General features: G+C 43.0%; 1 protein-coding gene across 5 annotated transcripts in view; it reads right to left on the bottom strand.

The window, feature by feature from the left end:
- Positions 1–11,688, bottom strand: part of LOC147330238 (tensin-2-like) — a 30,661-nt gene extending 18,973 nt beyond the window's left edge. Inside the window, exons 1-3 of one of the 5 annotated variants that reach the window (XM_086291878.1) lie at positions 11,332–11,688; positions 3,482–3,587; positions 3,350–3,387 (exon numbers count right to left, since the gene is read on the bottom strand). In XM_086291878.1, coding sequence (XP_086148004.1) covers positions 3,350–3,387; positions 3,482–3,587; positions 11,332–11,454 — 267 coding nt within the window. In that variant the 5' untranslated portion in view covers positions 11,455–11,688. Of the gene's footprint in view, positions 1–762; positions 908–1,121; positions 1,204–3,349; positions 3,388–3,481; positions 3,588–11,331 lie in introns of those variants that run through there. The other 4 variants (XM_086291877.1, XM_086291879.1, XM_086291880.1 and 1 more) reach the window with 4 other exon arrangements.
- Positions 11,689–13,831: the final 2,143 nt, after the last annotated feature.

The following is a 13,831-nucleotide window of genomic DNA, read 5'->3' as shown; positions in this document are numbered from 1 at the left end:
AAAAAGCAGCAGCAGCACAGTGACAGTGATAAGCCACCACCCTAATCGAGTTACAAAGATAAACAATCTGTTGGGATTTTGTAATAAACGGCATCCACTTTAAACATCTGTTGACTTCTCGTCTACCTTGTGCCCCAGCTGTGAGACGTGCAGGAGAAAGTGGGTGGCTTAAGACAACGGAAAGGAGAAGAGACTCAGAAAACCAGGACAGCTGGTCAAGAACTAGACTAATAATCAGCATCTGCTCGAAGAAGAAGAAAAAAAGGAAATCCAGCCTATAATCTGTTGAGCATTTGCAAACTGATCTGAATTCACATCATTTCAAACTCATGACCCTATGTCACTTCATATATCAGCACAAAACATTAGGAGAACAGCTGGTGTGCATGAGCAGACAGTGTAAAACCATCTGTATTTCACTGCATGACATTAGGATCCATCAGATGGTGTCAGGACAGGTGACTGGGTCCCTTTGTCTCTGGTGTCCTTTGGTCCTAAATGGTGACTTTGCATACACACAATAACAAACAGCACAGCACTGAGGCAGTAGACGGTAATCTGGAACCTGCATCATCATATCTACAGGATTAATATTGATACAGTTAAAAGCAATAAAGTACAAGCAAATAAAAATACACAGACACAGTAGCAGACACATGCACACAAATACATCCAATCAAACCCTTAACAAGTCTTGCACAAAATGTATTATATATAAATGAATGAAACACAGATTAGGCCCAGTTCCCATAAACTACTAACCTGCTCGACTGTCTCATGAAAAAGTAAGTCTTATGAATCCATTCTCCAGTTTAAATAATTAAAATCAGCGTATTTTTGTAGGTCACAGCAGGAATCTCTGCTTAAATTTCTGCACTTTCCTTAATCACAGTAAACAAAATCCTCTTTCTGGGCAAAGCAAGAGCTCTCTGGCTACGGCTTTAATGGAATAATATGCACAATCACATGCCGCACAGTTTGAGCTAACACCGTAGAAAGATGGTAAGGCTGTTACTCGGTAGAAAATAAAAACCTAGACAAGCTGAAACTGATGCTGCAGCTGAAGGCGAACTAAAGCAAAAAGCTGTAGTCAGTCAATATAGAGCGGAGCGTGTTTTTACCTCACAACAAGCAGCTTCAGTCTTTCCCTCTGCCTCTGAGCAGCGTTGTGTGTAGAGTGTCATACACTACCTCCCTCTCGGCTCACTCTCCTTCACCAACTAAGTTTGCCCCCCCCCCTCCCTCTCTTGCATACACTTGCAGAGTGCCAGCAGCACATGCAACATAGCGTTTCCCCTCCTGATTTGCCTGTGCCTTATGCACAGAAGGCAGCGACGCACATCAGCCATGCAAGCACTTCCCCTCGCACGCGTACATCAATACGCCACATGCAGACAGTGGGTGCTGATGTACAGTGACCTCTCCGGTGCCCCGAGGGAGAGTGATGACAAGAGGCAGGAGGACAAATAGCAGCGGGGACATACACTTGATGAGATGGGAAAAGACAAGACGATGCGCAAAGGATAAAAAATAGGGGGGAAAAAACATACTATAACTGTAGTGGTGACTGCTGTATCACACTGATGAAAGGATCAAACATTTGAAAAGGAGATAAGAAAAAAATGACACAGAGAAGGTGGGAGATGCTTTAACTGTGACGGCAAAACATCAGAAAAAGGAGCAATCTAACAGAGATTAAAGGTTAGAAGAGATGATGACAGTGAGACGCAAGAAATGAAAGAAGTGAAAAAGAAGGTGGTGCTATGACATGTTCTATAGCAAGAAGACAAACAGCAGAAACCTACGAGGGGTGGGGGGGTATTGGTATATGAAGCACACCAGTCTGAAGCCTTGACCCAGTGTTCCTTTTTATTTATGAATAGCCCCAAATGGGACTGATCACACGCACTCTCACACAGACAAAAACTGCCTCCCCAGCTGCCTCTCACTTATTTGCGTCCCCTGTGATCACTCACTCGCAGGCATCTGCGGCACTCGCGTTATTTTCTATATTTACCCGCTCAGACTTCTCCTATCCAGACTGATCATCATCCTGCGTGACGATATCCACTCACCGTGGCACCCGCTCTCCTGCAGCCTCCGAGAATTGTTTTTGGCTGTTGCCCCGGTGACCGGTGGAGGGTGGATGCATATGACAAAAATAATAATCCTCTTTTAATACGCGCAACTAAGTCACAACAGCTGGTAGAGGCGTGTCATACACCATTAGAGTGTGCGAGTTACCTTGGTGAAGAGAAGAGCAGAGAAATATATATGACAGGTCCTTCTGTGTGGCGCTGAGAGAGGGCAGGTGTGCTGCTTTTGAGTGCATGTATACGACTTGTGCTGCTGGATACTGAGTGAGACAAAACAGTCCCGCTCCAGCAAGGTCATGAACTCACTCAGTGGCGTGTGACACTGAGGTGATGTGAGTGGGGTCACATGAGAGTAGAAGCTGCTGCTGCCAATGGCTTGACATGAGCTGTGGATGGAGAGAGTGCTTCTCTCACACAGTTTAAATGAAACAGGCCACTCTTTGGGGGACTCTATAAGCAAAGGTCGGGACATCTTACTCAAAGTGTATAAGCAGCTTTTTTAAAACCAGGACTTACTAATGCACATATGCCGCTGTGGTGAAGCTCAGCTGAGCTTAAAGTGTTTACTGGGCAATTTCCTTTCTAATCACCAACAAATGCAGATTGTCTTACGGCAGAGCATGTGGTTTGAAGCTGTGAGCACTAGCTTCACTGAGCTTTGTGAGCGCGTTTGTTCAGAGAGCACTACAAAGTGACTGCTTGCAAACAAGGGCCTTCCAGTTTTCCAGTTGAGAATCGTATTTGGCTTTCTTATAACAAACAGCAACTTATCTGTAGACGGACACACAGACGGCATTTGTTTGCAACGTGCATTATCCCCTGAGACTTCTCGTCTAGGCTCCTCCTCACTGATCCCTCACTGTGCATTCAGACCACTGACAGCTCACAGATCCCTGTTGCCCCTAATTGATCACCCCGAGAGCTATTTTCACAGTGCTAATGATGAGTAATGATGTATCATATATACAGTCATGACCTCTAAAGCCACAGACTTTATTAAGAGTCACTTTGAAAAACAACGGAGACTTTCCGGGTGCTTGAGAGCTCACCCTCTCATCCATGTTACTGCATGGATGAGTGCAGTTCTGGAGGCAGGCCTTCTTTAACCAGACATCTAGGTCAATGCACATGGCTTATTCCACTTAAGACTAACATCACATTAACGTCGGTACCTGACAAACCTTTGAAAAAGGTGCACAGTTTGCTCTGGGCAGGAGGAGGTAAGGTATGCAGGTAGAAAATGTATAGCTCACCTTGGCTTCACATGTCTTGTGAACTGTAACCTTGCACTCTGTAAGCAAAAAGAAGCAATAATTTACTCCGACAGTCAGCGAGCTGCTCTGACCTGCATCTAGATCTGCTACCACCCTGAGATGTGGACTCACCCTTGCAGAAAGCCGCAGGGGTGTCAATGTTGTGCTTGCACACATCACACATTCGTCTCCTCTTTAGTGTTTTCAGTGTGAAGGCATGGTTCCCTGACTTGGAGAGCTGCGGATACACAGGACAATCAAATCTGATCACCACACACGAGACATAGAAATGTTACAAAGGACGAAATAAAGGCTCCTCCTCAGTGGAAATCATTCATTTAGTGAGGCGGTAACTGTGTGCATGAAAGCAGCTTGAAACCATCGATCCCCTCGTGATAACATGAATAGTAGATTGTGGGCCTGCTTAGGTTTACCAAGTTTCTCAATTTGAGTTTAGCATTCTTCCATCTGAAGCACTAGATGTTCACTATCCCCTGCGTGGCTGCTGTCAGTACAGATATGCGCTGGTTTAGTGATACACCAGCATGAGCACTGGTGTCCTACCTGCTGTACGTTCAGCTTCCTCCACTAATATCAGCTGTCGTATCATGTTGTCTTTGAAGGCATCCTGTTGTCTTGTCTTTTAACTTGTCCTTATTCTGTCTCAGTCTGGGGGCTAAGACTGAAAAATGAAAAGCTTTACATGCTGCTGTTCCCAGTCGACTGTGCAGTATGGTCACAGGCAAGACGAATTGAACCTAACAGATTCTGTCAGGGGATAAACGTGTTTTAATTTTTTTATTATTTTACCGTGGTCACTGTTTTAAGCTTCTCTGTGTCTCCATACTGATCAACCACAACTTCACAACTGTCAGGTGAAGCAAATAACAATGATTGTCACATTAAAGTCCTGCTAGTAAAACATTCACATGGGTTCTCGCATTCCTGTGCATGTTACTTTTACACATCGTATCCCCAAGTGTATCCAAAGTCTGCCTTACTCCTCTTTTGGTGATGGAATTCCCAAAAGCAGTGGCCTCCCCCGGCAGTTCAGGAACATGGAAAAAGTACCAAAAACACTGAGATGTCCCGTAAACTCCTCTACTCCAACTTTTCACCAACTAAAAACTGAATCCTCATGTTCCCCTGGTTTGACCTCTAGCGTCATTGTCAGGTTAACCTTTTTTCCTATTGGCCATTTCCCTGACTAATTTATGACCAATATTATGAATACACACATGCATTGTCATCATCTCAAAGAACTGTGTTGCCTGCATACATACTGACTTTGAAGATAAATCTTTTTCAGCTAAACAAAAGACTAATATTTAACTTACATTTAGTCTCCCTGTTAGTCTGGCTTAAGTAGCTGGGGCTTCTCCTCTTTGAAGACAGGCTCAGTTTCCTGTCAACATTTCAAGGTGGTACCACACTGGGCAGTCCTGGCAGCTGTGTAAACCCAGGGTTTGAGCTTCTTTACGCAAAGCCAAAGGTACAGTAAATCTGACATAAACAGGCTTAGTATGACTGTTCACTCTCTCTCAGAAAACAAACAAACATTATTTTGCTTAATATGGTGGGAATGATGATTGGCTGCATTATTCTTCATGTAAGCACTAATAAAAAAAAATGATCATTTGAAAGCAACGATTAATTTGAATGTCTTTAAGGCACATCCACACACAGCTGTGGTGAAGATATGCACTCTAATAATTTCACCTCCCTGACTCATAATCCATGGATTTTTCTTTTTATAAACTCATACTCAACTGTCCCAGCGAGAAGCGGGACAATGTTTATACAGAGTTATGGCAACGCCCTCCCAAAGCAAAACCTTTTGACGGCATGTGAAGCAAATTAAACCATTACTTTTTTCCTAGAGCAGAGGATGAGGAGGGGCCTGGAAACATCAGGAAGGAGATGGTGTGAGAGTGCGGTATGTGTAGGAGAGGTGGAGGACAACAAACATCCCATAGTACCACTACATGCTGAAATTTCCCTTCATGTTAAATGCCTGTATCTAATTAAAATAAACACATCTCAGCTGAGACATTTTTTTGGACGCCTTGGTTTGACTTTAACTCGGGAAGTTGAACGCCGGTTTGGTCCCTCTCACAAATGATTATTGACTGGCCTCGCTTCCCTCACCGCCTTAAACGGTGAGTGTCGCTAAACTGGAATGTTTTATAAAGGAGCCTTGCCTCTCAAGTGGAGTGTACACCGTTTAAATCCTTAATGACAAGAAATGTCAACTGAATGTTTTATGCGGCCTCACCTTCAGCTTTTGTGCGGCTGCTTATAATGCGAACGTAAACGCAGCTGATTTGCAGACACCGCGCTTTGCAGCACACCATATAACAGCTGCAAAGTTTCTGACTTGCTTCATTAAAAATTCCAAATGCTCTTTAATTTGACGTTTACTTGCTTACTGAACTCAAGTGTTTCGAATCCAATTTCAGTTGAAAATAAAGGTTTACCAAGCAATAATGTTTAAGTCTCAAATTAAAGCACTGCAATTTATTTTAATCTCATTTTAAATGACCTTACGGTTAATAATCAGGAGCTTTAGAATAATACTTTTTTCTTGAAAATACACTTATTTGCTGTCTTACTAAGCGTTAGACGAAGGCTTCTCCTGTTTGTTCGCTAAACATGGGATTACATCCAAGAGGTGGTTAGAATATTACTGTTATAATTGTTTTTTATGCCTTTATCACATCTCGATTATTGTAATTAATTCACTTTGTTCACTAGTCTGAAGGAAGCTTCTTTGGAGCGTCTGCAGGTTGTTCAGAGGCTTCTGTCTAAGTCTTTTAAGTACTCACATGTCACACTGTTACTAATTCAGTTACACTGGCTCCCCATTAACTTTTGGGTCCACTATATGATTGTGGATTAGACTTTTAGAGCTCTGCATTGACACAAACCAGCATACATCAGTGAACTTTTACATCCATACATGCCCAACCTGTCCCCGAGGTCATGCAAGCTGGGCCTGCTGGCTGTGCAGGATACAAGGCTGAGAACTGAAGGGGCATTGGCTACTGTGGCCTCCAAACATACAACTCGACCCTTCTGAGAGAGCCTGAGAGCTGTGGACCCAGTGATCTCTTCTAAAAGGCAGCTAAAATTGATCGATAAAAATTGATTATTGATTAAAACTCATTAATTGGGTAACCTTTTGTTTTGACGTTTTAGCATTTTTGTTGTGAAGCAGTTTGTGATATTTCTTTTGAAAGGTGCTAAAGTTTTACTTGCCTGCTTGACAGTATGAATGTGAGCAGAGGGAGCTAAGCATGCTATTTGATGGTGGGTAGGTGGATTAGAGTGGGCATATATGACTATAGAAAAAAAAGTTGCTAGAATCTCAAATCCAGTGGTCAATTTTCTTCCACTTATGCAATACAGGTTTTGTGGGGGTCATCCCTCAATCAACCTAATCCCCAAGCATGTCTTTGGACTGCAAGAGGAATCCCATACGACACTGCGAGAACATGCAAACTCCAAACAAACCGTCCTTGAGTCTAGGATCCTCTTGCTGTGAGGCCCCAGAACTAACCACTGACTTTGTCCAGTCATACTGTTCATACAGTATGGAGTGTAGATTAACACAGATCCACCAAAGAAAGGATTTCCATAATGAAATCACTGTTGCACTCATTTTCTCAGGCTGCCTAATATTTGTAACCCATCTAGCCACCAAGCCCTCTGAGATGAATTTGGCTGTTGCCTCTGATGGACCGCGTTACCATCATGCTGTACGCATTGATCTCATAAACAAAAGAACAGAGTACCGAGTCATCTGACTATCGACACGTGCTCATATAAACGGTAACATCCAGTGAATGTGATGCATCTGGGTCTGTGTGTGTGGTAGTGTGGAGTATATGGGGGGGAGGGCTGAGGGCATATGAGGGGAGAGGATCACCATCATCTCATCTCAGCCGTTTACACTCTGAATGTTCTTATGTAACCCGTGAATATTGGAGATTGAATCAATTGGACTAATGCAATCCAAAGAGATGCGGTACACACAAATGCATGTGTCACTTCACAGGTCTGAGATCGCCTGCAGAAATGTTCCCTCGGCTACGACACTGCAAAAAAAGCTGCAATCATCACTCAACGTAAAGCAAACTGAATAATTATGGAAATAAATTACAGGAAAGGATAAAGACAAAAATCATTCAGCGGCATAAAAGCAATGTAATATGTGTAATACATACCTTGGAATTATTTTGTATGACATATGGGGACAGTACAAACTCTAATAGCAGTGAAGTAAACAACACTTGCAATGAAGTCACAGTTAGATGGCACGTGACTAACAAACACTGCATCAATTTTTCCTTTGTTTTTGCCGCGGGTCAAATAAATGACAAAGATTTTTAATGTTGCAAATCTTTGCCACTGAAGAAAAATCACTCAAATGTAGCTTTTTACATTTTTATTATAGAGATATGGCATTAAAGCAGCATATCAGTTCCACGCTATAACCGTGGCACTTTCCATCTGTTGTTGCCAGTAAGTCAGAAAGTTGAACCTGAAATATCAGAATGGGTCAAGGCTGCTACCCAGTGGACACACTGTGGCAGTGCAGCACATTTTCCAACTGAGGACGTTTTCACTGTTAAACTTATTTGAAAAGCATAGACAGCTGTATATTTTTTTTCATCATGGTGATGTAATTAGTTTGGATGTACTGCTTTTGTTCCAGCGAACACATTCTTGTTACTGCTGTACTTATATTATGCAGTGCAGTGAAATTTGGTTTGAAGCTCTTACAAAAGTTTAGAAGATTAAGTTAAAGCTATAAAAGTATCCAATAACTACACGGTAGCACAATAATACTGTGCACCAGTTCAGCAGGATGAGTAAAGTGGCATGTGCCACAACATCTAGTGTGAAATTAAATAGTTGATGGATCAGCAATACAGTGTGTTACATTGGAAGGATATTTCCAGTCTTTATTCGTTCTTGGCCTGGTTCCGAGCAGCCACAGCTCTGGGGGGAAGCTATTGTTCAGCCTGGTTGTGTGGGTGCGACAGATGGCAGTAGTTCACAGAGGTGAGGGCATGGGTGTGTGGGGTCCTCACGGCTTTCCTGAGACACCGATTCCTAAAATATCTGAATGATCCCTCAATCAGCTGACACACACGTTTTAAGCCATTCATTATTCATCTGACATTTTAATCAGAATCTTAGGGAACAGTCTAGTTAAATAATAACCTTTATAAAGTACTTTTGGTATGTGAGCAGAGAGCACATTTAGTGGTAGTTATCTGTCAATTAACTCAGGATAAAGAACAGTCCTTTCCACCTATTCCAGCTTACTTAACAACATTAAGTAAGGTGAGCCAAGTTAAACAGCTTTGGAGAGATGCTATCATCATGAAACTGAAATGTACGGATTTAAACTTGTACTAAAAACAACATTTTCATGTGAACTGAACATGTCTTTTCAACTTTGAAGTTCAGTTGTTACAACAACACCGTCGTTGTTGTTTGCTCGTCTAAAAGTCATTCGATCTTTAAATTTTTCCCATGATGGCAAAGCTCGCTTCTGCTTAACTCTTGCTGCACATTGTTTGGATTTTGTTCAAGCAGCCCATCACTATGGGTCTGGTTCAGAGTGTTTCTGAATATAACTATACAAAAGGATTTTGTTCCATACAGAGGGACAGAAAATTACACATCGGGAAAGCATTTTTAACACCACGCTCAAAAGATCAGGGCGACAAGAAGGACAACGCTGTCAAATAACTGGAGCACAACAAGAAAGCCAAAGTTTAGTTTAAACTGGAACTGCACAAACAACTGTCGAGGCATTTGTCATAAAAGCAGTACAGTTCAAAGCTGAGGTGATGCTGACAAATGCTTTGTCATTTTAATTTGACTCAGACAGTAAACACAAACTTTTTGGCACGATTTGCTAAATGCTTTGAATGCTTTAAAAGTTTGAATAATTTGAGCTTTCTAATGAATTTTACTGAGTTTTTTCAACACTAGGACTGAATATATGCTACGCTGTGCTGCACAGGTGTTTGTTAGATTATGCCCAACCCCCTTTATATGCAGTGATACCAGTAAGAAGGATCTCTGTTTGCACGGACATTCAGTCTCCAGAGGCTCCTGTGGCTATCAGCAGTGTTGCAGTATTGCATTGCAGCATTAGAACCCCACCCCATTTGTTTTTCGCAGCCAAAGTCTGTGTCATTCTCCAGGCATCTCCACTGACCAAAGAGCCCGAAGGACTTCCACATCTAACGTGTGGATGAAGAAAGGGACTGAACTGCATTTATTAGGGCTTTGTTTTTTTTACCCTGGCTTTTTAAAATGAAGCTGTAATGCCGCTTTGTGTCGTGAGAGTTTTCTGTCATGTGCCTCAATACAAAGCTTTAGTTATCTGAAATATACACTGTACCACTGCCTCACATTGGCAAAAATATACAGCTGCAACCACATACGCACACACGCCTGCATGCATGCACGCACGCACGCACGCACGCACACTGTAAATAAATACAGAGTACAGTGACACACGCACGCACACCTCCTTGGCACTAAATGCCTCATTTCTTTTTTCAGCGGCACCTCACAAGTGATGACATGCTGGAGACCAGGAGTCACAAAACTCTCACACGCACTCACACACAGACATACAATCTGCCCAGGAAGGGACGGGAGCAGGTGGCGAGCCAGGAGTGTGCTCAAGTTCTGGCTGGGTATTTATAACCTGCAGGAGTAGGGGGCTGTCGCCTCTAAAAGCTATGAAAATGCTCAAAATAGGAACAAGAATTAGTTCAGATTTTCATTTGTGTGAAAGAGAGGAAAAAACTCTTCCCCCCCCCCCCCCCCCCACCCCCCCACCAAAACCAAAAAAAACCCAAACTCCTGCACTGTTGGTTGCATGTACAGATTCACACACTTCATTCTTCTCCACTTCATACGAGTCCGCCCATTCAGCTGGGACTATGTCATCATAATTTGGCATGCTCTGACACACACACACACACACACACACACACACACACACACACACACACAGGAAAACACAAGCAAGGGATATGAAGCCGCAAATGATCTAATGTTTTTGTTCCAGCAATATCTCCAATATCAGAGAGAAACTACACACTCGTCACACAGATGTCTGAGCTTTCAGCTTCATTTCACTGTGTGTTTTATTAAAGATGCACAACTTTTTTCATTTCCTATTTACCTTTTTTGTTCTTTTGCTCTCTTCTAACACTGACACAGAGCATGCCACAATATGATTTACTCTAACATGTGAGAACACACATATTCCAGTGCGCATACCAGGAGGCTTCATGCATGTGGAAGTGTAGCTTGCACCTAAATCCATAGATGTTCCTAAATAGAGGCTGCAGACAGGCAGGCGGTGGGTCAAAACCAGACAGTAACTTATACCACTTCCTCCTGAACCTTTGATACCCGAGGAACATCATTTAACAGCGATCGCATGAATCCTCCCTTCCGCTGCTCTGCATACCCCCCTTTTTTCTTGGTTCACTGTTGATGACTGTGGTTTTAGTTTACAGTTTATTAGCTTTCTTAGCTCACAAGCTTCTGAGAGAGGTCTAAAAGGAACATGCCAAACACTTTGATCCCTTCGGTATGCACACTTCTGTTTATGATGTGCTGCTGGAATATTTCATAAGAGAGACAGAGCAGCTCTGGAGTCCAGGCCTCGTCTAATTTGGAAACGCAGTGGCAATTCTTTGGATTCCTTTGGTTGTTATCAAGCATGTGATGAGTGTATAAGTTCAGCCTCTGCTGCTGAGTCAAATGGCAAAGCAGATCGAGCGGGTGCTGTGGATGTAAAGTGAGAGCTAGAGTGTTTCAAACTGACTTTAACAGCTGATCTCTAATGACCTGTGATTTTACTTTGTGTTTATCTTCAAACTGCACACGTTTGAGGATGGAACTGTGCACAACCAGCGTGTTGATGGTTACTCACTTACCTCAGCAAGCTGAAGGATTTCAGGAGGTACCTCAGGGTCTGCCTTCACAGGGATTCCTCCAGTTTCTGTGTCATGTGCGTGCTTTTGTATCCCCACAGTGCTCGTACTGTGAATGCACCCCATTCTTGCAGCAAACACGCCTCTTGCACCTCTAATCTTTAAATTTCCTCAGCTCCTCGCGAGTGATTTCCTCTTCTCTTCCACCCCTTTCAGCACTTCATGTTTTCTCTCTTCTTGTTCTCCAGCATGTTCCTCCGTCCTTCTCAGCGACTCCTCACACCTCTGTTCTTCGCCTCTGACGGCTTACCCTGCCTCGAAACCCACCCCAGATAACTTTCCACCCCCTGACTTCTCTTCTTACAACCGCTCTTTCTCCCTCTGTCACCAAGAACCTACCCTTCAACCCGCATCCCCTTACACTCCCCCTGCGCCCCTTGCTCTCTGACTATCTTCACTCTGAAAACATACAAGCATACACTCACCGCCTCTCTCTTCCCTCCCGCCCCCCTCCACCGTTTCCACTTGCTAATAACTCCTTCTCTCCAGCTTACAGACCCTCAAATGTCTTGTGCTCTACACTTACAGACCCTCCAGTCTTCCCTGTCTCTCTCTCTCTCCCTCCCTTGCTGTGCGGGAGAAGGGGGCAGCTGTTTTGGCTTGTTGATGTCAAACCCTTCCCTTATGCTTTGGCTTTACTGCAGCTCCTCTCACGCTCCTCTTCCTCATGGGAGAGTGATTAGTTTGAACCTCTTTCACACATGTCATCCTTCTGGTCTCTGTGGCTTTGCTCATGAGAACTTAACTGCTGGCTTGATAGCACTGATCACTCTTCTCCCTCTCCGCATTGTTTCGAGAAAAAGTCTTCTATCTCGGCGTGTCCCATGGGCGTTTATGTAGCCTAAAACGTAATCAGCTTCACCTCCTTGTTTGACAGGACAAATGACATCATCACCGACCTCGCTTTATTTCCTCACTTGGATGCAGCTCTCTCTCTCCACTGAAATTAAAACAATGACACATTCTGTGCTTAAATTTTAGATCTGTGTTCATTCCTTCAGACTACAGCTCTCTCTTTCTGTTACACACACACACACACAACTGTAATCCTCAAACTGGGCTCCCCAGACAAAATACTGCTTCAATCTGGGGGTTTTTGCAGTTGGGAGGGGAAAAGCTTCAACAATAAACTCTTTTTAAAGCCACATTTTTAGGGCTTGGTTAGGCTGTACAAAGCAGTCTTTGGTTTAAATGTGAGACAAATCTGTGGCCGGGAGCTAAATTGGGCATCAAATCATCAGCATCTACAGCAGCAGTGAGAAGAAATCAGTGATAGTGAGAGATTAAAAGCTGTATGCTATAAATTCAGATAAAATCAAGGCAGCTTTCTTTGAAAACTTAACGTGTGGACATGAACCTCTGTCATTTTGTGGTGTGAAGTGGAAAAGGGTATGGAGGACCCTCCTGTGTGTGCCATCCTCTTAACTGTCATGGCGACAGGTGTGGGGGCTGGTTATGTGTGGATACAGTGGGGGATACAAGTATTTGATCACCTACTTGACCTATTTGTAAGTTTGCTCGCTTTCAAAGAAATGAACATGCTTTGACTTCTATGGTAGTTTCATGTTAAAAGGGAGATACTGAATATCAACCAATAACCCAGAAAAAAACACATTACACAAAAGTTATAAATAGATGCATGTCAACGAGTGAAATAAGTATTTGATCATTTAGTACTTGGTGGAGAAATCCTTGTTGGTGTGATCTTTCTTGTAGTTGGTCACCAGGTTTGCACACATCTCAGGAGGGATTTTGGTCCAGTCCTCTTTACAGAAACTTGGCAGCTCGAAGCTTCAGTTTCTGCCACAGATTTTCTATCGAACTGAAGTCTGGAGACTGGCTAGGCCACTCCATGACCTTAATGTGCTTCCTCTTTAGCCACTCCTTTGATGCCATCTTCAGTGTTCTGACTGAAGGAAGGAGGATTTTACACATTTTGCTTTCTCCCAAATCTTTCCTGAATGATTTAGATGCTCATTAGCAAACTTAAGATGAACCTGTACAACTGCCTTCTTGAGAAGGGGGACCGTACCACGATTTCAGTCTATTACAATCAGTGTTGGGTAAGTTACTTTAAATTAGTAACTTAGTTACATTACTAGTTACTTCTATCAAAAGTAACTCAGTTACTTCAAGTTAATCGTTACTTTCAGAGTAACTAGTTACTAGGGAAAGTAACTTTGGTTTTACTCAGAATTCTCTTGTTAATGTGTTTCTTCCATAACTTTGCCGGTCTTCTAGCTTGCTTACTTGCCACAAGTGCACTGTGCCACCTACCAATAGAAAGGAAAAAATAATGTGCACATTTCCACGAGAGAAATCCCACGCCTGATTCTATCCTAGCCTGCTTTTTACATCCAACACAAAAACTGCAGTCGTGGTGCTTTCGATTGTACTCAGAACTCGGAAATTCTGCCTTCTGAATAGGAAGATGTAGGTAACA

Source organism: Aulonocara sp. 'chitande type north' Nkhata Bay, linkage group LG5 (genome assembly GCF_057382095.1).
Source record: "Aulonocara sp. 'chitande type north' Nkhata Bay isolate Kocher_YH1m ecotype deep benthic linkage group LG5, A_spYH_male_GT1.1, whole genome shotgun sequence".
Taxonomy (NCBI): Eukaryota; Metazoa; Chordata; class Actinopteri; order Cichliformes; family Cichlidae; genus Aulonocara; species Aulonocara sp. 'chitande type north' Nkhata Bay.
The sequence above is the reverse complement of the archived record's forward strand: the minus strand, read 5'-3'. Positions and strand labels throughout refer to the sequence as shown.